The 25294-nt window shown below is 41.7% G+C and overlaps 1 protein-coding gene across 1 annotated transcript in view; it reads right to left on the reverse strand.

The window, feature by feature from the left end:
* Positions 1-25294, reverse strand: part of LOC141116660 (NACHT, LRR and PYD domains-containing protein 12-like) — a 213073-nt gene that overhangs the window by 33210 nt on the left and 154569 nt on the right. The window contains exon 6 of the mRNA XM_073609053.1: positions 22895-23054. Coding sequence (XP_073465154.1) covers positions 22895-23054 — 160 coding nt within the window. The remainder of the gene's footprint in view (positions 1-22894; positions 23055-25294) is intronic.

Below are 25294 nucleotides of genomic sequence, written 5' to 3' on the forward strand. Positions count from 1 at the left end.
CGGTTTTGATGGTGGCAATTCGATGGGGCAGTTTTGATGGGGCAATTCTGATGGGGCAATTTTGATGGGAGCATGTAATGGGTGTTGTGATACACTTTGCTGGGGGCAATGTGATGCGATTTGTGGGGGTGTTGTGAAGTGATTGGTGGGGGGCTATGTGATGCAATTTGCAGGGGGGGTTTATGCGATTTGCAGGGAGCGATGTGATGCCATTTGTGGGGGGTGTTGTGATGCAATTTGCGGGGGGTGTTGTGATGCAATTTGCAGGGGGTGTTGTGATGCGATTTGTGGGGAGCTGTATGATGCGTTTTGCGGGGGGTTGTGATGCAATTTTTTCGGGATGATGTGATGTCATAGAAATCATCTTTACTTGGTCTACGCCATTTGCAGGTAGGCAGTGCAAGAAATAATGCAATTGTAATTTATTTCCTGGTTCCTGGAGGGAGGAGGGGGAGGAAAGTTTTGCATAGCTAAGGGGCAGCAACTTCCTCTGACACTGCCGTAGCTATGAAAACCTGATCTGAAATCTATCACACTGCTTGTGCTGCACTGAGCATGTGCAAAATCTGCAAGGATGATATCCAGGAAGAAATACAGTCTGGCTTCAAATGCCCACACTTAAGATGGCCACGGCCTGCTGGAAGTTTATAAAATAACAAACTAATGCTATAAACTAACAAAACTGACCTTAGTTTACAGACTAACTTTACTAGAATACATTAAGCTTGTGTATTATAGGGGTATTTTTATTTAAAAAGTATACATTGGGCCGGAACTCTGCTTTAAAAAAAGAAAAAAGACCAGTTTTCTGGCACTTTCAAAGTGCTTGGAAGTGCTGCCCATTCATTTCAATGGGTAGGGGCGTTTTGGGATCGCTTTTTATAATGCTCATAACCCGCCCCAAAGATACTGCTTACAGGACTTTTTCTAATGTCCCACAAGCGCACCGCCCCAGTGTGAAAGCACTCATACAAATAAATGGGAGGCAGTTTTCAGGTGCTAAAATGCCTGAAAACTGCCTCAGTGTGAAAGGGGTCTAACAGAAATACCAGAGATTCATTCAGATGGATTAAATCAATGCTGATCAACTTCCACCTCTTTGCAGCAACTTCAATCAACCTCCCCCACACCGGTGAGCAAACATGTCACTTACCAAAAGGTTTGCCCCCACAAGCAAGGCCCAGACACGCTTGTTTATATCCTTCCAGCAGTGCCACTCCGCTCAAGCCGGCTTCCGATGAGAACAGACTGTGCCACGGAATGTCAGATCTCCAGGTAGTATCTCCAATATCACCTGAGGTATCCAGACAATGGCCGCAATCACATTACATAGAAAAGAAAAAGCCTCCATAGTGCATAATCCTTAAATATATATAGAATCACAGATTGTACACTTCCATCATATACACGAGTATACACAGAACTCAGAGCACACACCGCTCTGGACTGCAGCCGTGTATGATGGAGTCCAGGGAGTGACATGGAGGCTTTTCCTTTTCTATGTAATGTGATTGCGGCCATTGTCCTGACACCTCGGTGATATTGTATTTTTGCACATTATATGTTATACAGACTGAAGTAGCTGTGAATTTTTATTATTGATCACTATTGGTGGAGTTATCACATCTACATTAGAAGTGTTGGTATTCGGACACATTGTAGGTTGCAGATTTCTCATTTGTCTCATCACACATTTTATCACTAATGCCCTGTACACACGGTTGGATTCTTCGATGGAAAATGTGTGATAGGACCTTGCTGTCGGAAATTCCGACCGTGTGTAGGCTCCATCACACATTTTCCATCGGATTTTCAAACACACAAAGTTTGAGAGCAGGCTATAAAATTTTCCGACAACAAAATCCGTTGTTGGATCATGTTGGATTAGAAGGCCTGGCTTGCAGTCTCCGCTCTAAATAATACCAAAGGTGTTCTATTGGGTTGAGGTCAGGACTCTGTGCAGGCCAGTCAAGTTCCTCCACCCCAAACTCGCTCATCTATGTCTTTATGGACCTTGCTTTGTGCACTGGCAAATCATTTGGTGAAGGGGGATTGTGGAGTGGGGGGTTATGGAGTGGGGGAGGGGGGATAATGGTGTGGGGGGGGGTTTTCCGGGGTTGGGTTTGGCCTCTTAGTTCCAGTGAAGGGAACTCTTAAGGCATCAGCATACCAAGACATTTTGGACAATTTAATTCTCTCAACTTTGTGGGAACAGTTTGGGGACGGCTCCTTCCTGTTTTAACATGACTGTGCACCAGAGCACAAAGCAAGGTCCATAAAAACATGGATGAGCGAGTTTGAGGTGGAGGAATTTGACTGGCCTGCACAAAGTCCCGGGTACCTGCCCAAGAACTGCTGCACTACCACGTTGAGGACGTGAGCCAAACAGGGCACATGGGTCATTTGTCCCTGTCGGAGGGCAGAGAGGAGGTTGGTGCCATTGTCACAAACCACCATTCCTGCCTTAAGTTGGCGTGGCGTCAACCACCTCTGAACCTGTCCCTGCAGAGCTGACAGAACCTCTGCCTCAGTGTGGCTCTTGTCCCCCAAGCACACCAGCTCAAGCACCGCATGGCATCTTTTGGCCTGCGTACTTGCGTAGCCCCTTGAACGGCTACGGAGCACCGCTGGTTCCGAGGACAAAGCACAGGAAGAGGCCATTGAGGAAGAAGAAGAGGAGGGGGTGGAGGAGAGAGGTGTGTCACAATCATTAGCATTTTGGAGGCGTGGTGGCGGAACAACCTCCAACACTACTGCACCTTGTCCTGCATCCTTCCCAGCTGCCAGCAGAGTCACCCAATGCGCCGTGAAACTTAGCTAATGTCCCTGTCCATGCCTGCTGGACCATAAGTCAGCGGTAATATGCACCTTACCACTGACTGCCCTGTCCAGCGAGGCATGGACATTGCCTTCCACATGCCGGTAGAGAGCCGGAATCGCCTTCCGTGAGAAAAAGTGGCATTTGGGTACCTGCCACTGAGGAACCGCACATTCCACAAACTCACGGAAGGGGGCAGAGTCTACCAACTGAAAAGGCAGCAGTTGAAGTGCTAGCAATTTTGCAAAGCTAGCATTCAAACGCTGGGCATGTGGATGGCTGGGAGAAAACTTCTTTCGGCGGTGCAGCAGCTGGGGCAGGGAAATTTGCCTGGTACAATCTGACATCGGTGTACCAAAAGCAGATTGCCCACAAGTACTTGGCTGGGACACACCTAATTCTACACCTTCATTCCTTTCAGTGCAGGTCTCAGACAGGACTGAAGGTATAGTGGGGTTGGAGATCTCAGCTGATGAAGAGCAAGGAGAGGTCCTCTTTGTTCTTTGGTGTGGGTCTTTTAGATACGCTTGCCAATGAACTGCATGGCAGGTCAACATATGTCTGGTCAAGCATGTGGTACCCAAGCGGGAGATGTTTTGGCCACGCGAGATACGCTTGAGACATATGTTGCAAATAGCAGCGGTGCAATCTGATGAACTCATCTCAAAAAAGGCCCACACCAAAGAACTTTTTGAATAACGAGCAGAGACTGCAGCGCCCTGCACATGTGGAGCTTTGGGGTGTGATGCAGTCAAGGTGCTGCCCTTAGGCTTGACCCTAGAGGGCATCCTGCCTTGTTGGTGATGTGCCGCCTCCTCCTCCTCTCTCCTATCAGGCACCCACGTTGAGTCAGTGACCTCATCATCCCCTCCCTCCTCATCACAGGAGCAAACCTGGCAGTATGCTGCAGCAGGGGGAGCATGACTGCCAGATTGCTGTCCTTTTTTGGGCACCCCCTCTGTCCGTGCTCACGTTACTGCCTTCATCGAGCTCAGTATCATCATGAGAGCCTTCCAAACGCTGGGCATCCTCCTGGAGCATGTACCCAACACTGTGGTCAAACAGTTCGAGGGGCTCCTCAGGAGGACATGGTGGGGCTAGGGAAGGAGTCACTGATGACATTGAGCCAAGGGAAGAGGCCGCTGCTTTGCCAGACAAAGTACCCTGGGCATGGGTGAGAGAGGATGAGGACGGCTTGGTCCACTCGACCAAGTCTTCCGCATGTTGCGGCTCAACACGTCCAGCTGCCGAAAAAAAAGGCCAAGCATGTCCCACGGCCACGTGCTGATGAGGATGCACCGTCTCCACGACCAGCACTAGACACAGAGCCTGCTTGCCCTCTCTTATTGGCTTGTGACTGTCTGCCTCTCCTTCTTGGCCTTCCAGACATACTAATGGCCTGTAGCTGCACTAAGCTGGGATATATATATGTATATATATATATATATATATATATATATATATATATATATATTGTAATGTTTGGGGTATTTAGCTCAAGCGATAAATGCGTTTTTAGTGCAGTGAGTCCACCTCAGACAGGCATTATAGTTAAGGGCCTGGTAGCCCACGTTTATTAAACCGAAAAACAAAAGCAAAAAGGTCCATTCAGGATTCCCACGCAGGGGTTTAACTTCATTAAGCACTCCAAAAATAAGGAAAACATACCAAGCCACCTGGCTCTCTTGTCAGCAGTTCCTCTGCTTGCTCTCAACAGATTTGCCAATTCTTTACAGCCCCCTGGACTCACTGGCTTCCTCAGTCTCCCCGACTCTCAAGGCTGGCCAGCCTTTCCCAGTCCCTGGGCAAAGAATCCCCTTTACATAGGCTGCAGACTCCCACAGGGCAGACCACTCTCCAGACACAGGTCTGTCTTCACACAGCAGTAGCAACAAGCTACACACCCTCCACCTTCCTTCACCCTCTGCTCTCACTAGCCCCTCGTTATATGGGCTGTGTGCACCTGGGCACACAACCTGCTGGCTCTCCATAAGACATGGACACAGGGTTAGAGATCCCATCCCTTTTCCCAGTGACAGGGACTATTACATATCCCCCCCCTTTGTTTCGATCCGGAGGGAGGAACACCAGCACCCGTCATGGTTGGGACACCTCTGTGCTGGCTGTCAGCCACGTAGGCCCAACCTTTTTTTCGGGTGCGCTTCCAGGTACGTCCCACCCTGGATCTTAACAGGGTCCTACATTTCCCTATACTCCCCCCTTGTTTCGCACCGGAGGGAGGAACACATAAACCAGTCACTAAGAATGGGACACCTCTGTGCCAGCCATTCGCTGCGTAGGCCCATTTCTTTTTCCGGGTATGTTTCCACCAGCACTTCACCTTGAACCATGGGCTCCCACTAATCTCTCTATCCCTTCCACCTTCTGGCCACGGGATCCTCCTTTTCCCTCCCACAGACCTACTCTCCTGGGACTGTTGGGGACCCATTTCCATGAAATCTGTCAGGGACTGACCCCTCTCACTACCTGACGCAACACTAACCAACAACATCTGTTTATCAGGTTCACTAACCCCTGTGTGGTTACCCTTGGCAACCAAATCATCTGAGATCAACACCACATACTTCTGTTTAACCTCGATAGCAATGTTCCACAAGGGGTTATTTAATTCAATATTATCATCATCATCAAGACCTCTTGTCACCTGGTTTGCTAGGACAGGGTCTAGGGAGGGACCATCTACAGGCAAGCAGTTACTCCCTATGGGACATTCCCGCAGTTTCACATCGCTCCCGGTTGTCCAACACTCCAATAGCGACTGTCCTACCAACACACATTTTGCGCCACATTTTTCCACACCAATCTCTTTAACCATTTCTGTGTCCATTGGTACCTCAACCAATACCTCTGAGTTGTCCGACAGTGCTCTACAGTGCTTCTCATACACTTTTTCATTACAGTTACCAACACTGCCATTTCCTGTCAAAGTGTCTCCGGGTACCTCAAACTGCACCTCCCTGCGAGTGATGGATTGAATTCCCACTACTGCTGCGTCTTTTCCGGGCCCTTCCCTTTCACGGGGTCTAGCGGGTGAGACAGCACACGCGCCATGTACCAACCACTGCTCAGCTGCACCTCGGATCGCACCAGCAGGAATGCACCTCATCACACCAGCATACGGAGAGACTTCTACTATGTCTATCATTTCTGATTCCTTTAGCAGTTCCCCTGAACGCCTTCCGCACATAACTGTCGCTGGAAGCATTCTCGCAGAGAACTGCGAGACCACTTTCTGCAAAAGTAACCAACATTGCAGTAACCAATTTTTATCAACATTGCTTAACATCGCCTGTACCACGTGTCTCCACTGATTGGTACTCCGCAGTACCAGGTCGCCCATCTGTGGTGGATACATGCAGGTATACAGCGGAAAGATTTTCACCAATTCCAACAACATCTCAGTTATTTCTAGACATGCCACATCTAAACACAGAACTCTAGGGACTTTTCCCTTACTAACGACGTGGAGGGGCTCATTTGCTAAGGCTTGAGAGGCTGAGACACTCAAAGAGACCTCCACCTCAGAGGCCACTGACAAAACTTGCGGCTCCCAATGAGCACCGCTAAATGCATGTGTCACACTCATTGTCTCATTTTCAGCAACACTGAGCCCTTCCAAGTCCCTATCCATTATCCCATCATCCTGGCACTCAACATGACTCATCTCTTTTGCTGTGGACAAAACTTCTGCTATATATGCGCCCTTTTCCGATCCTTCCGCCTGGAGGGGGTTAAGTTCTGCAACAGCCAACGCACTTGTGTCTACTGGCTTTGCAGCCTCTCCATTTGTCACAGCAGCAATAGTGTCCAGCTTACTATTACCTTCAGAAATTTCTTTCCACCACGCTATCACCTTAATGGCGAGACTATCCCAGTCTATCCTGTCTGTGCTCCAGTCATCAGCACTCTGTAGTACTGCTCCCTCTGCCCATGGAGACACAGGTGGACAGAGTGGTTTAGCAGCAGACAATCTGCACCAGTCACTGTCAACCACATCAGATTGTGATAATACATACTCCCTCATTTGAGCTATTTTCCCATTGTTTTCCACCTGAGCAGTATCAGAGCTGTCCTGGAGCCCCGCCGGCTCCAACACTGGGAGTCCTCCTGAGATTTCCTGGGACAACTCTGCTGCACTACCTGTGGTTACCATGGGAGACACCAAACCATCAACATTGTCAGTAATACACTTTTCAACATCATCATTACTTTTGAATACATCACAATAAGTACATGTATCATCAGCCATAGACATAGCAGTGTTATAAGCTTTAACAGGCTGTTTTTGGTCAGAACACACAGCACCCCGTGTAACGCTCAGCACACCACCCTTCCTCTCCAAAGGCATTCTTTTGCCCACTAGGGCGGCTCCACAGTTGTCCTGGGAAACCATGTGCCTCACCACTGCGGGCTCCTGGGAGGTTTCCCTGGGCATCTCTGTAGCACCTGTCACTAGGGAACCTGGCACACAAACTGTATTGGTCACCCCTAGGTTACCACTTCCAGCACTCTGGTGGATTACACCAGGTACATACAGAGTCCAGTCTTTTTGAGTTCTTAACCTTGCTGCAGGTTGAGCTTCAACCTGTGTCTCCCCACTACTCGGGGTAGCAAACTGCAGCAAGTCCATTTTTACCACTTCTGCTGATCTCCCAGCAGGATATACTCCCACTTCACTGGGATCAGTCCCGCAAACTGCAACAGTCTTACCATAATCTGTAGCAGGTAACTCTGGCTTCATTTGAGTACGTTGTCTTTCATCTGTGGTGTCTCCACAGGCTGATGCCCCCATGTGGTCACGGAGCAACACTGCAGCCTTTCTAGACCCACTGATGCCCCCTGTAGGCAACACAAGATTCCTGTTGCTAGGGGTAACAGCAGACTTGCACTCCAAAACCGGTTGGCTATACCTCATGCAGGATGTAGGCTGTTGCACCCTCCTTTCTGAGCTCACCACTTTCCCTAAGCGGCCATGACACAAAACTTTGCGTTTCTCTGCATTTCCAAAATCTTGGTCTTCCGGTGACACCTCTCCCATCCTGAAGCATTGCTGGCGGCCCATGATACGCTGGAACACTCCTCTAAGAAGAATTTCCTCTTTAAACTTGCAGTAGTCATCCTGGTCCCAATCCATCAAATGGTAAACCGACCGGTACTCTATCCGTAACAAGGGTTGCAACAATGTTGGCCACCGATCCCTAGGCCATTTTCTCCTTACAGCAACTTTTTCAAATTTTTTCAGGAAGTCCCCAACCTCCTCTGTAGGTAGCATGGGTTGCACATAGTCAGAGGCCACAATCTCAGCCCCTTGCACTGCGGCCCACTTTTTGCGATTCCGCTTGAACCATTCATTCACTGTATCGCACATCACTTGGCCTTCTGGACTGGCCCTCCTAGGTGGAGACATCTTCTCAGGCCACGCTGAGCTCACTTCCACAGGTAAAACGCCTGTATGCAACACAGTCCATCAATTTAACTTCTGCGCAATGCAGTTTGCCTGGCTGCCACACACCGCTAGCAGCAATTCCTGAAATGACTCACTACTGGCGCAGAGACCCGGACTTCACCGTCTGCATGTGCCCGCATTCTCCACCACTTGTAATGTTTGGGGTATTTAGCTCAAGCGATAAATGCGTTTTTAGTGCAGTGAGTCCACCTCAGACAGGCATTATAGTTAAGGGCCTGGTAGCCCACGTTTATTAAACCGAAAAACAAAAGCAAAAAGGTCCATTCAGGATTCCCACGCAGGGGTTTAACTTCATTAAGCACTCCAAAAATAAGGAAAACATACCAAGCCACCTGGCTCTCTTGTCAGCAGTTCCTCTGCTTGCTCTCAACAGATTTGCCAATTCTTTACAGCCCCCTGGACTCACTGGCTTCCTCAGTCTCCCCGACTCTCAAGGCTGGCCAGCCTTTCCCAGTCCCTGGGCAAAGAATCCCCTTTACATAGGCTGCAGACTCCCACAGGGCAGACCACTCTCCAGACACAGGTCTGTCTTCACACAGCAGTAGCAACAAGCTACACACCCTCCACCTTCCTTCACCCTCTGCTCTCACTAGCCCCTCGTTATATGGGCTGTGTGCACCTGGGCACACAACCTGCTGGCTCTCCATAAGACATGGACACAGGGTTAGAGATCCCATCCCTTTTCCCAGTGACAGGGACTATTACAATATATATATATATATATATATGTACTGATACTGCAGCTAGCAAAATCAACTGCCTGCCTGTAGTATGAGAACACCACCAATACAGGTAGCTTTAGCTGAACACTGTGCAGAGCTCGCAAAAAACTAACTTGTAGCTTTGTTAGCTGCCTGCGGTAGTGATAGGATCAGGAAAACACCACCAACCTTCTACAGGTAGCTTTAGCTGAACACTGTGCAGAGCTCGCAAAAAAATAATTTGTAGGTTTAGCTGGACACTGTGAGGAGGACGCACCACACTAACTTGTAGTTTTAGCTGAACACTGTGAGCAGGACGCACAGCACTAACTTGTAGTTTTAGCTGTACACTGTGAGCAGGATGCACCGCACTAACTTGTAGGTTTAGCTGAACACTGTGAGGTAGACGCACCGCACTAACTTGTAGTTTTAGCTGAACAGTGTGAGGTGGACGCGCCACACTAACTTGTAGTTTTAACTGAACACTGTGAGCAGGACGCACAGCACTAACTTGTAGTTTTAGCTGTACACTGTGAGCAAGACGCACCGCACTAACTTGTAGGTTTAGATGAACACTATGAGGTGGACGCACCCCACTAACTTGTAGGTTTAGCTGAACACTGTGATGTAGATGCACCGCACTAACTTGTAGTTTTAGCTGAACAATGTGAGGTGGACGCGCCACACTAACTTGTAGTTTTAGCTGAACACTGTGAGCAGGACACACAGCACTAACTTGTAGTTTTAGCTGTACACTGTGAGCAGGACGCACCGCACTAACTTGTAGGTTTAGCTGAACACTGTGAGGTGGACGCACCCCACTAACTTGTAGGTTTAGCTGAACACTGTGAGCAGGACGCACCCCACTAACTTGTAGGTTTAGCTGAACACTGTGAGCAGGACGCACTACACTAACTGTAAATAGTCTAGCTGCCTGACTGTGGTACTTATAGGATCAAAAGAACACCAGCAATTTTCTTCAGGTAGCTGTAAATACTGTAACAAGACAAGCCTGTCTGTCAGTAAGAAGATAACAGGAACGGATCTAGCTGAACACTGTGAGCAGGACGCACTGCACTAACTTGTAGCTTTAATGAACACTGTGCAGAGGTCTCACTACACTAACTTGTAGGTTTAGCTGAACACTGTGAGCAGGATGCACTGCACTAACTTGTAGCTTTAGATGAACACTGTGCAGAGGTCTCACTACGCTAACTTGTAGGTTTAGCTGAACACTGTGAGGAGGACGCACAGCACTAACTTGTAGTTTTAGCTGAACACTGTGAGCAGGATGCACCGCACTAACTTGTAGGTTTAGCTGAACACTGTGAGGTAGACGCACCGCACTAACTTGTAGTTTTAGCTGAACAGTGTGAGGTGGACACGCCACACTAACTTGTAGTTTTAACTGAACACTGTGAGCAGGACGCACAGCACTAACTTGTAGTTTTAGCTGTACACTGTGAGCAAGACGCACCGCACTAACTTGTAGGTTTAGATGAACACTATGAGGTGGACGCACCCCACTAACTTGTAGGTTTAGCTGAACACTGTGAGGTAGATGCACCGCACTAACTTGTAGTTTTAGCTGAACACTGTGAGGTGGACGCGCCACACTAACTTGTAGTTTTAGCTGAACACTGTGAGCAGGACACACAGCACTAACTTGTAGTTTTAGCTGTACACTGTGAGCAGGACGCACCGCACTAACTTGTAGGTTTAGCTGAACACTGTGAGGTGGACGCACCCCACTAACTTGTAGGTTTAGCTGAACACTGTGAGCAGGACGCACCCCACTAACTTGTAGGTTTAGCTGAACACTGTGAGCAGGACGCACTACACTAACTGTAAATAGTCTAGCTGCCTGACTGTGGTACTAATAGGATCAAAAGAACACCAGCAATTTTCTTCAGGTAGCTGTAAATTCTGTAACAAGACAAGCCTGTGAGCAGGACACACTGCACTAACTTGTAGCTTTAGATGAACACTGTGCAGAGGTCTCACTACACTAACTTGTAGGTTTAGCTGAACACTGTGAGCAGGACGCACTGCACTAACTTGTAGCTTTAGATGAACACTGTGCAGAGGTCTCACTACGCTAACTTGTAGGTTTAGCTGAACACTGTGAGGAGGACGCACAGCACTAACTTGTAGTTTTAGCTGAACACTGTGAGCAGGACGCACCGCACTAACTTCTAGGTTTAGCTGAACACTGTGAGGTGGACGCACCACACTAACTTGTAGCTTTAGCTGAACACTGTGAGCAGGACACACCGCACTAACTTGTAGGTTTAGCTGAACACTGTGAGCAGGACGCACTGCACTAACTGTAAATAGTCTAGCTGCATGACTGTGGTACTAATAGGATCAAAGGAACACCAGTAATTTTCCTCAGGTAGCTGTAAATACTGTAACAAGACAGCCTGCCTGTCAGTAAGAAGATAACAGGAACGGATCTAGCTAAACTGAATACAGTGTATATATATATATATATATATATATATATATATATATATATATACACAACATCTGGGATGCATATATATATACAATACACTGTAAGTGCAGCTAACTGACTGACTGTTCTGCCTAATCTATCTAACTCAAATCAAATGACACTGTCTGTCTCTCTCTATCTATGAACGCTGGAACACACACTACACAGGGCCGCCGTGCGGCCTTATATAGTGTGGGGCGTGTGCTAAATTACGGCTCTCTGTTCAGACGGCGCTGTGATTGGTCAAGCATGAGGGTCATAGTGCATGCTTGGCCACTCATCAGCCAGCAATGCACTGCGATGCTGCAGTGAATTATGGGCCATGACGCGCCACACAAATTTGGCGTGAACGGCCCATATCGTTCGCAATTCGGCGAACGGGCGAACAGACGATGTTCGAGTCGAACATGGGTTCGACTCGAACACGAAGCTCATCCCTATTCTCTACATGAATGGAACTCATTTCTCTTTATTGGAATCATTAATATGAGATCACTTTATAAAAGACGATCGATCATCTACACTATTGGAGGATTTTTTCTTTTTGTGGATCCTAATTACTAAATGTGACATGAGAAGTGGATGAGGTGGTGTGATCCATTCATTATTCCTGTATGGGGATTGGACCATACACACTCACACTGACCTCTAGGCTTTCACCTCCAACCTTCTGCTAAGTCTTGGATTCAGTTTTGGAGATTCACTTTGATGGCCACAGAAGTCTCACTCATGTTGTGGAAACTTCATTGACTAAAAGTGACACCATTGTACTTTGGGATTTCTTTAGAACATCATGGTGGAGGATTTGATCTTATGGTGTGGAGAAGATTTTATTATTATCGTTCTTTATTTGGAACTTTTTTGAAAATGTTGTACTAATATTGCTGCACTAATTTTATATCTGCTGATTATAAATTCTCTTCATTAGTTATCAGTGAAATAGTCTCCATACCATTGTTATATATACACTTATAGGGAGTTTTGTGATGAGGAGTCTCACTTTTATTGTTATATTGTCACATTTATATTGTGTGAATGTTATATACTAGTGCTGCAGTCTTCCATATTATACTAGATGTGATAATTCCACCAATAGGGATCAGATATAATAATTATATTCACTACAAAAATACACTTTCATACATGTAAGGAAGGGCAGATCTCCTCCAATCTATTCACAGATACTTCAATCTATAACATATAATATACAAAAATACATAAACATGAAGAGCAACAAAGTTATCTTATAAAATTGCAAACAAGAGAAAGTTCATAAATGTGTAAAAGTGAATTTCCTACAAGCCATTCACCACTACTTCCATCTCCAATCACCATACAGTGACTTGTGTAGTAAGACCCCTTTCACACTGCAGATCCGATAAAACAGCCCTAAATCGCTGGTCATTTTTGCGGTGCTTTAGTGGTGTTTTAGCTGCACTTTTCGTTCCCTAGTGGGCTAGTGACAACAGGACCTTAAAGTGGAGCTCCACCCATATTTTAAAGTAATTTCCCTCCAAATCCGCTGTGTGTGCTGATAAAGAATTGGCATATTTTTCCTTAAACGCACTGTTATATACTGTATAGTAGTTGGCACTTCCTGTTCTCGGCCGTGGCCCAGCATTTCCTCCCCTCTCTGCAATGCCTCCTGGGAGATGTTTGTCATCAATCCCAGGAGGCAATAGGCATCGCTGGGCCGTAGCATTGCGTTATTTCAAAACTGGAAATGACGCAACGCAAGGCCACCAGTGCCATTTTAAATAAGGGCAACCAGGCTTTTGTTGCCATGGTTACCAAAGCTTCTTATACACAGTGATGGGCGTTGGGGAAGACGGCTGTAGCATCTCAGCTCTGATGACATACAGAGCCCGGGGGAGGGGACAGACACACCATGTACTGATTTATAATAAAGGAATATGATGGGGAAGTTTTGATGGGGCAATATGACAAGGCATTTTTGATGGGGGCAGTTTTGATGAGGCAATATGATGGGGCAGTCTTGATGGGGCAATTCTGATGGAGCAGTTTTGATGGGGGCAATATGATGGGGAAGTTTTGATGGGGGTAGTTTTGATGGGGAAATTCTGATGGGGCAATTTTGATGGGGCAGTTTTGATGGTGGCAGTTTTGATGGGGCAGTATGATGGGGCAGTTTTAGATGGGGCAATTCTGATGGGAGCAATTTTGATGGGGCAGTTTTGATGGTGGCAATATGATGGGGCAGTTTTGATGGGGGCAGTTTTAATGGGGCAATTCTGATGGGGGCAATTTTGATGGGGCAGTCTTGATGGGGGAAGTATTGTTGGTGGCAATATGATGGGGCAGTTTAAAATGGGGCAGTTTTGATGGGGCAAGTGTGATGGGGCAGTTTTAATGGGGGCAGTTTTGATGGGGCAATTTTGATGGGGCGGTTTTGATGGTGGCAATTCGATGGGGCAGTTTTGATGGGGCAATTCTGATGGGGCAATTTTGATGGGAGCATGTGATGGGTGTTGTGATACACTTTGCTGGGGGCAATGTGATGCGATTTGTGGGGGTGTTGTGAAGTGATTGGTGGGGGGCTATGTGATGCAATTTGCAGGGGGGGTTATGCGATTTGCAGGGAGCGATGTGATGCCATTTGTGGGGGGTGTTGTGATGCAATTTGCGGGGGTGTTGTGATGCAATTTGCAGGGGGTGTTGTGATGCGATTTGTGGGGAGCTGTATGATGCGTTTTGCGGGGGGTTGTGATGCAATTTTTTCGGGACGATGTGATGTCATAGAAATCATCTTTACTTGGTCTACGCCATTTGCAGGTAGGCAGTGCAAGAAATAATGCAATTGTAATTTATTTCCTGGTTCCTGGAGGGAGGAGGGGGAGGAAAGTTTTGCATAGCTAAGGGGCAGCAACTTCCTCTGACACTGCCGTAGCTATGAAAACCTGATCTGAAATCTATCACACTGCTTGTGCTGCACTGAGCATGTGCAAAATCTGCAAGGATGATATCCAGGAAGAAATACAGTCTGGCTTCAAATGCCCACACTTAAGATGGCCACGGCCTGCTGGAAGTTTATAAAATAACAAACTAATGCTATAAACTAACAAAACGGACCTTAGTTTACAGACTAACTTTACTAGAATACATTAAGCTTGTGTATTATAGGGGTATTTTTATTTAAAAAGTATACATTGGGCCGGAACTCTGCTTTAAAAAAAGAAAAAAGACCAGTTTTCTGGCACTTTCAAAGCGCTTGGAAGTGCTGCCCATTCATTTCAATGGGTAGGGGCGTTTTGGGATCGCTTTTTATAATGCTCATAACCCGCCCCAAAGATACTGCTTACAGGACTTTTTCTAATGTCCCACAAGCGCACCGCCCCAGTGTGAAAGCACTCATACAAATAAATGGGAGGCAGTTTTCAGGTGCTAAAATGCCTGAAAACTGCTCCAGTGTGAAAGGGGTCTAACAGAAATACCAGAGATTCATTCAGATGGATTAAATCAATGCTGATCAACTTCCACCTCTTTGCAGCAACTTCAATCAACCTCCCCCACACCGGTGAGCAAACATGTCACTTACCAAAAGCAGACATGTGCAGGATGAAAAAATTCGTTTAGTTTAGTTTCGTTTCGATTCGCTATTTAACTAAATTCGTTTAGTTAAATTCGTTGCATTCATTACATTCATTTTCGGAATTTGTTTCCTTTCGTATTCAAAAAAATTTGACCGCATTCGAAAAAATTCGACCGTATTCGAAAAAAAACTATCAAATTCGAAAAAATTCTAACACATTCGAAAAAAGCTGTCAAATTCGAAAAAATTCTACCACATTCGAAAAAACTATCAAATTCGAAAAAATTCTACCACATTCGAAAAAAACTATCAAATTCAAAAAAAATTTTACTACATTCGAAAAAAATATCAAATTAGAAAAAATTCTACCACATTCGAAAAAAAACTGTCAAATTCGAAAAATTTCTACCACATTCGAAAAAAACTATAAAATTCAAAAAAATTCTACCGCATTCGAAAAAAACAATAACTGAATTTGAAAAAGTAAACTATATATAACCATTTTGTGAAATTTGAAATTCGTATAGAATGAAATCGAATTCCAATAGAAAAGATTAGGATAGAATAGAAAGTATAAAATGGCATAGAAAAACAATAGAACAGAATAGAAAAAAATATAATATATTGTATTCTAATCTTTTCTATTTGAATTCGAATTCATTCTGTACCAAATTCCAATTTTGGAAGATGGTTAAATATATATATTATATTTTTTTTCTATTCTGTTCCATTGTTTTTCTATGCTATTCTTTTCTATTCTATTCTAAACTTTTCTATTCGAATTTGAATTAATTCTATGCGAAATTCGAATTTCTGAAGATGGCTTCTAAAATTAGAATTTCATATAGAATGAATTCGAATTTGAATAGAAAAGATTAGAATAGAAAATAATAAAAATAGAATAGACTAGAAAAACAATAGAACAGAAGAGAATAAAATATAATATATATATATATATTATATTTTTTTCTATTCTGTTTCATTGTTTTTCTATGCTATTCTTTTTTATTCTATTCTAAACTTTTCTATTCGAATTTGAATTCATTCTATATGAAATTCGAATTTCGTATAGAATGAATTTGAATTTGAATAGAAAAGAATAGACTAGAAAAACAATAGAACAGAACAGAATAAAATATAATATATATATATTATATCTTATTCTATTCTGTTCTATTGTTTTTCTAGTCTATTCTTTCTACTCTATTTTAATCTTTTCTATTCAAATTCATTTTATACGAAATTCGAATTTTGGAAGATGGTTATATATATATATATATATATATATATATATATATATATATATATATATATATATATATATATACTATTTTTTCGATTCTGTTCTATTGTTTTTCTATTATTTTCTATTATATTCTGATCTTTTCTATTTGAATTCAAATTCATTCTATACAAAATTCGAATTTCGGAAAATAGTTATATAGAAATAGAATGAAATCAAATTCTAATAGAAAAGAATAGACTAGAAAAACAATAGAACAGTAGAACAGAATAGAAAGAAATATTATATATATATATATATATCTATATATATATAGATAGATATATAGATATATCTATCTATATATATAGCTATATATATTTATATATAGATGTATATATAAATATATATATCTATATATCTATATATATATCTACATATATAGATATATATATATATATATATATCTATATATATAGATAGATAGATAGATAGATAGATAGATAGATAGATAGATAGATAGATAGATAGATAGATAGATAGATAGATAGATAGATATAGATATATATAGATATATATATAGATATATATCTATATATATCTATATATATATATATATATATATAAAAATTGGAATTTGGTACAGAATGAATTTGAATAGAAAAGATTAGAATAGAATATTTTATATTTTTTTCTATTCTGTTCTGTTGTTTTTCTATGATATTCTTTTATATTATTCAAATTTCGGATAGAATGATTTCGCATTCAAATAGAAACGATTAGAATAAAATAGAAAAGAATAGAAAAGAATAGAAAAACAATAGACCAGCATAGAAAAAAATAAAATAAAATAAATAAATATATATATATATATATATATATAAATATATATATATATATATATATATATATATATATATATATATACCGTATTTATCGGCGTATAACAAGCACTTTTTTCCCCTTAAAATCAGGGGAAAATCACGGGTGCGTGTTATTGCGATCCTGAGCTCGGCTCTTCTCGGCCACTTTCGGCTTCACTCGAGCGCCGCCCGAACCTAACCGAGTGTACTCGGCTAGGTTCAGATAGCTCCGCTCACAGTCACGCCCATCCCGGACGGGACTACGAGTGGAGCCAAAAGTGAACGAGAGCCGCCGAGAAGAGCCGAGGACCGGCTCTGTGTATTCTGGCTCCGGCGGCACCATTTTCAAATCGCGGTCAGCGATTTTGAAGCTCAGATCGCAGGGGATCACAGGATTTTGCGAACTGCAAGGCTGCACTGGGGCAAGGCTGCACTGGGATAAGGCTGCAATGGACACTGGGGAAGGCTGCACTGACAAGGATGCACTGACAAGGCTGCACTGACATGGCTGCACTGACATGGCTGCACTGGGGCAAGATAATAATGGAAAAACAACTCAGCGCTGACACATAAACAATATAAAATAAATGCAAGCAAGCACAAAGGCAAATAAATTGTCCGTTCAGTAATTGTAGGTAGGAGATGAGATCACCAGTGGATAGTCAAACGCCTAGGGTAAAATCAGAGGTGACTAAAATCCCTTCACCATATAAGGATGGCCCCTCACCTGCAATCTTCGACCTGAAACAGGTCACACAGCATGTAAACCGTACATAAGGTAAGCTGAAACAGGCGATAATGACTTCTCATAAAGTGCTCCCACTCTCATCAGATGGCATAGATGAAATATGTAAATAAAGCATAGACAATATAGTGCTCTCCGTTTCTTATACTTTATTGCTAAAATAAGGAAAAAACTATTGCACTCACAAATCCGAGCACTCAGAACCGAGTGCCGGCTGGATGGCGTGTGATCGTGAACAGGCTGACAGCCGCGGGTGACGTCATGCGCTCCTGGCCCCCTGAACTGGGGCAAGGCTGCACTGAGAAGGCTGCAATGATGGGCATTTAAATGTAAGTTTTTTCCCTTAAACTTCCCTCCTAAAAGTTTTTTTTTTCCTTAAAATTCCCTCCTAAACGGTAATACGGTAATAATACGGTAATACAGTAATTTTTTTTGTTTTATTCTCTTCTATTGTTTTTTTATGCTTTTCTTTTCTATTATTTTCTATTCTATAATAGTCTTTTCAATTCAAATTCATTCTATACGAAATTCGAATTTCGGTACATGGCTTCTGAAGTTTGAATTTCGTATAGAATGAATTCGAATTTGAATAGAAAAGATAGAAAACAGAATAGAAGAAAATATAATATATATATTATATTTTCTTCTATTCTGTTCTATTGTTTTTCTAGTCTATTCTTTTCTATTATTTTCTATTCTATTCTAATCATATATATATATATATATATATATATATATATATATATATATATATATATATATATATATATATATAATATACACATACACACACACATAATATATACATATATATATATATATAAAACCATCTTCCGAAATTTGAATTTCTTATAAAATTAATTCGAATTTGAATAGGAAAGATAGAGTAGAAGAGAAAAGACTAGAAAAACAATAGAACAGAATAGAATAAATTATATATATTATATTTTATTCTGTTCTGTTCTATTGTTTGTCTAGTCTATTATTTTCTATTCTAATCTTTTCTATTCAAATTCGAATTCATTTTATACAAAATTCCACTTTCAGAAGCCATCTTCCGAAATTCGAATTTCGTATAGAATGAATTTAAATTCGAATAGAAAAGTTTAGAATAGAATAGAAAAGAATAGCATAGAAAAACAATGAAACAGAATAGAAAATTATATATATATATATATATATATATATATATATATATATATATATATATATATATATAAAACATCTTCCAAAATTCGAATTTCATATAGACCGAAATCAAATTTGAATATAAAAGATTAGAATAGAAAATAATAGAAAAGAATAGACTAGAAAAACAATAGAACAGAATAGAAGAAAATATAATATATATATTATATTTTCTTCTATTCTGTTTTCTATCTTTTCTATTCAAATTCGAATTCATTCTATACAAAATTCAAACTTCAGAAACCATGTACCGAAATTCGAATTTCGTATAGAATGAATTTGAATTGAAAAGACTATTATAGAATATATAATTAATATATATATATATATATATATATATATATATATATATATATATATATTTTTTTTTTTTTATTATTCTCTTCTATTGTTTTTTTATGCTTTTCTTTTCTATTATTTTATATTTTATAATAGTCTTTTCAATTCAAATTCGAATTCATTCTATTCGAAATTCAAAAGCCATGTTCCGAAATTCGAATTTCGTATAGAATGAATTTGAATTGAAAAGACTATTATAAAATATAAAATAATAGAAAAGAAAAGCATAAAAAAACAATAGAAGAGAATAATAAAAAAAAATATATATATATATATATATATATATATATATATATATATATATATATATATATATATATATATATATATTTATATATATATATATTCTATTGCTTTATTATTTTATATTCTATCTTATTGTTTTTTTTAGAAAAACGTTTTCTATATTTTTCGAATTCGATTCGAATATGTTTTCGAATTCGATTCGAATATGTTTTCGAATTCGATTCGAATATGTTTTCGAATTCGATTCGAATATGTTTTCGAATTTTTTTTTTTTTTTTCGGATTCGTTTAAATTCTTTACTTTTGTAATTCGGAGATTTGGATGCATCCGAATTTCCGAATAATGAAAAATTCGTCCGAATTTCGATTCGGAAAGAAACGAAATGCACATGCCTAACCAAAAGGTTTGTCCCCACAAGCAAGGCCCCGACACGCTTGTTTATATCCTTCCAGCAGTGCCACTCCACTCAAGCCAGCTTCCGATGAGAACAGACTGTGCCACGGAATGTCAGATCTCCAGGTAGTATCTCCAATATCACCTGAGGTATCCAGATAATGGCCGCAATCACATTACATAGAAAAGAAAAAGCCTCCATAGTGCATAATCCTTAAATATATATAGAATCACAGATTGTACACTTCCATCATATACACGAGTATACACAGAACTCAGAGCACACACCGCTCCGGACTGCAGCCGTGTATGATGGAGTCCAGGCAGTGACATGGAGGCTTTTCCTTTTCTATGTAATGTGATTGCGGCCATTGTCCTGATACCTCGGTGATATTGTATTTTTGCACATTATATGTTATACAGACTGAAGTAGCTGTGAATTTTTATTATTGATCACTATTGGAGGAGTTATCACATCTACATTAGAAGTGTTGGTATTCGGACACATTGTAGGTTGCAGATTTCTCATTTGTCTCATCACACATTTTATCACTAATGCCCTGTACACACGGTTGGATTCTTCGATGGAAAATATGTGATAGGACCTTGTTGTCGGAAATTCCGACCGTGTGTAGGCTCCATCACACATTTTCCATCGGATTTCCAAAGTTTGAGAGCAGGCTATAAAATTTTCCGACAACAAAATCCGTTGTCGGAATTTCCGATCGTGTGTACACAAATCCGACGAACAAAGTGCCACGCACACTCAGAATAAATAAAGAGATGAAAGCTATTGGCTACTGCCCCGTTTAGAGTCCCAACATACGTGTTTTACGTCACCGCGTTCAGAACGATCGGATTTTCCGACAACTTTGTGTGACTGTGTGTATGCAAGACTAGTTTTAGCCAACATCCGTCGGAAAAAATCCTAGGATTTTGTTATCAGAATGTGCTATCAATGTCCGACCGTGTGTACGGGGCATAAGTGTAGGGCTCTATACATAGAATTATATTATACTATTTGTACTTCTATATCAGACTTCCTGCTGGCGGCTGGTTTTCATTCATTAGATTTTCACAAAGTTGTTCATGTTTTTTAGTGCAGATATTAAATGTTTTACGTTTTTATATACAGCTTTAGAGAACTGTCTGATAATGGTGATATATAGAGACAACCAGGAGATGAAATATATGTCCATTATTATTAGGTTTATGTAGTTTAGACATACACTATATTACCAAAAGTATTGGGACACCTGCCTTTACAAGCACATGAACTTTAATGGCATTTCAGTCTTAAGCCTCGTACACACTATCAGATTTTTGGATGACTGTTCGTCCATTTTTTGTGGCATGCTAGTCTCATATCGAAAGTGAAGAGGTTACTCTCCATATGAATATTCACTTACAACAGAATACAATTTCAGAAGTTACATAATGTGTTGAATAGTTTTGTATGTATTCTTTCGTTTCTTAGCATGCGTAGTCTTGCTCTCACAATTTATTTTGGGTGAAAACTGTACTGATTAAACAAAAATCAGATGCTGAGTTCACGTACAATAAAAATTTTATAGTCTGCACATCCAGCTTTTGTCGGACGAAAAATTGGAATTGGCTGTCAAAAGCACCATACTAATTATCATGTTGGATTAGAAGGCCTGGCTTGCAGTCTCCGCTCTAAATAATACCAAAGGTGTTCTATCGGATTGAGGTCAGGACTCTGTGCAGGCCAGTCAAGTTCCTCCACCCCAAACTCGCTCATCTATGTCTTTATGGACCTTGCTTTGTGCACTGGCAAATCATTTGGTGAAGGGGGATTGTGGAGTGGGGGGTTATGGAGTGGGGGAGGGGGGATTATGGTGTGGGGGGGTGTTTTTCCGGGGTTGGGTTTGGCCTCTTAGTTCCAGTGAAGGGAACTCTTAAGGCATCAGCATACCAAGACATTTTGGACAATTTCATTCTCTCAACTTTGTGGGAACAGTTTGGGGACGGCTCCTTCCTGTTTTAACATGACTGTGCACCAGAGCACAAAGCAAGGTCCATAAAAACATGGATGAGCGAGTTTGAGGTGGAGGAATTTGACTGGCCTGCACAAAGTCCTGACCTCAACCTGATAGGACACCTTTGGGATGAATTAGAGCAGAGATTGTGAGCCAGGCCTTCTCATCCAACATCAGTGCCTGACCTCACAAATGTGCTTCTGGAAGAATGGTCAAACATTCCAATAGACACACTCCTAAACCTTGTGGACAGCCTTCCCAGAAGAAATCAAGCTGTTATAGCTGAAAAGGGTGGGCCAACTCAATATTGAACCCTACAGACTAAGACTGGGATGCCATTAAAGTTCATGTGTGTGTAAAGGCAGGTATCCCAATACTTTTGGTTATCTAGTGTAATAGTCCAGTATTGGATATTTAGGCTCCATGCACACTGGCTTAATACATTGCTGCTACTACAGGAGTTTTGTATTCTGCCTGTAGAAGCAGCTCCATGTTCTCCTATGTCTCCATACACATTGGGGCGATTACAGACATATTTTGAGCTCAATGTTTAGAGGCAGGAAAAAAAACCTTCTGGTTCGTGTTTCTGATTGGAGCTTTCTGGCAGAAAAAATGCAAAACTCTCCTAAACTTGTCTAAACTTTGTACAATAAACTCTCTATATGAAAGTTTTTTTCTGCCAAGGGAACTTACATTTTTTTTAAGCCCAGTGTGCATGGAGTCTTATGGAGTCCAAAGATGGAATTTGATGACATTCTCATATTTCTATATTATTTATGTGGTTTAGATATAAAACTGTCCCAGAATATTATTGTCTCAGTCAGTCCTGTTATACTCACTGTAATTCCTCTATCCGGCTTGTTGTCAGAGCTTCCATCAGATCCCTGAAATGAGGACCCTCCAGATTGTTCCCAGACAGGATCAGTGTCCTCAGTGTCTGGTTATTTCTTATTCCAGATGCCAGGTGGGGGCAGGAACTGTCTGTCAGGTGATTAGAGGACAATCTGTAGAAGGAGAGAAGAATGTTACCAGAAGAAAATTAATTTCTCCCCAGGAATGAATGTACCTGTTCTCCACATGAATGGAACTCATTTCTCTTTATTGGAATCATTAATATGAGATCACTTTATAAAAGCTGATCGATCATCTACACTATTGGAGGAATTTTTCTTTTTGTGGATCCCAATTACTAAATGTGACATGAGAAGTGGATGAGGTGGTGTGATCCATTCATTATTCCTGTATGGGGATTGGACCATACACACTCACACTGACCTCTAGGCTTTCACCTCCAACCTTCTGCTAAGTCTTGGATTCAGTTGTGGGGATTCACTTTGATGGTCACAGAAGTCTCACTCATGTTGTGGAAAATTCATTGACTAAAAGTGACACCATTGTACTTTGAGATTTCCTTAGAACATCATGGTGGAGGATTTGATCTCATGGTGTGGAGAAGATTTTATTATTAACGTTCTTTATTTTGAACTTTTTTCCAAATATGTACTAATATTGCTGCACTAATTTTATATCTGCTGATTATAAATTCTCTTCATTAGTTATCAGTGAAATAGTCTCCATACCATTGTTATATATACACTTATAGGGAGTTTTGTGATGAGGAGTCTCACTTTTATTGTTATATTGTCACATTTATATTGTGTGAATGTTATATACTAGTGCTGCAGTCTTCCATATTATACTAGATGTGATAATTCCACCAATAGGGATCAGATATAATAATTATATTCACTACAAAAATACACTTTCATACATGTGAGGAAGGGCAGATCTCCTCCAATCTATTCACAGATACTTCAATCTATATAGCATATAATATACAAAAATACATAAACACGAAGAGCAACAAAGTTATCTTATAAAATTGCAAACAAGAGAAAGTTCATAAATGTGTAAAAGTGGATTTCCTACAACCCATTCACCACTACTTCCATCTCCAATCACCATACAGTGACTTGTGTAGTAAGACCCCTTTCACACTGCAGATCCGATAAAACAGCCATAAATCGCTGGTCATTTTGCGGTGTTTTAGCTGCGCTTTTCGTGCCCTAGTGGGCCGGTGACAACGGGACCATAAAGTGGAGCTCCACCCATATTTTAAAGTAATTTCCCTCCAAATCCGCTGTGTGTTCTGATAAAGAATTGGCATATTTTCCCCTTAAACGCACTGTTATATACTGTATAGTAGTCGGCACTTCCTGTCCTCGGCCGCGGCCCAGCATTTCCTCCCCTCTCTGCAATGCCTCCTGGGAGATGTTTGTCATCAATCCCAGGAGGCAATAGGCATCGCTGGGCCGTAGCATCGTGTTATTTCAAAACTGGATATGACGCGACGCAAGGCCACCAGCGCCATTTTAAATAAGAGCAACCAGGCTTTTGTTGCCATGGTTACCAAAGTTTCTTATACACAGTGATGGGCGTTGGGGGAGACAGCTGGAGCATCTCAGCTCTGATGACATACAGAGCCCGGGGGAAGGAACAGACACACCATGTACTGATTTATAATAGAGGAATATGATGGGGAAGTTTTGATGGGGCAATATGACAGGGCAGTTTTGATGGGGGCAGTTTTGATGAGGCAATATGATGGGGCAGTCTTGATGGGGCAGTTTTGATGGGGCAATTCTGATGGAGCAGTTTTGATGGGGGCAATATGAGATGGGGCAGTTTTGATGGTGTCAATATGATGGGGCAGTTTTGATGGGGAAATTCTGATGGGGCAATTTTGATGGGGCAGTTTTGATGGGGTAGTATGATGGGGCAGTTTTAGATGGGGCAATTCTGATGAGAGCAATATTGATGGGGCAGTTTTGCTGGGGCAGTTTTGATGGTGGCAATATGATGGGGCAGTTTTGATGGGGGCAGTTTTAATGGGGCAATTCTGATGGGGCAATTTTGATGGGGAAGTATTGATGGTGGCAATATGATGGGGCAGTTTAAAATGGGGCAGTTTTGATGGGCCAATTTTGATGGGGCGGTTTTGATGGTGGCAATATGATTGGGTAGTTTTGGTGGGGCAATTCTGATGGGGCAGTTTTGATGTGGGCAATTCTGATGGGACAGTTTTGATGGGGGCAGTTTTGATAGGGGCAAAATAATGGGGCAGTTTTGATTGTGGCAATATGATGGGGCAGTTTTGATGGGGGCAGTTTTGATGGGTCAATTCTGATGGTGGCAATATTATGGGGCAATTATGATGGGGGCAACTTTGATGGGGCAGTTTTGA

The sequence above is a fragment of the Aquarana catesbeiana genome, linkage group LG13 (genome assembly GCF_042186555.1).
Source record: "Aquarana catesbeiana isolate 2022-GZ linkage group LG13, ASM4218655v1, whole genome shotgun sequence".
In the NCBI taxonomy this organism is placed as follows: domain Eukaryota; kingdom Metazoa; phylum Chordata; class Amphibia; order Anura; family Ranidae; genus Aquarana; species Aquarana catesbeiana.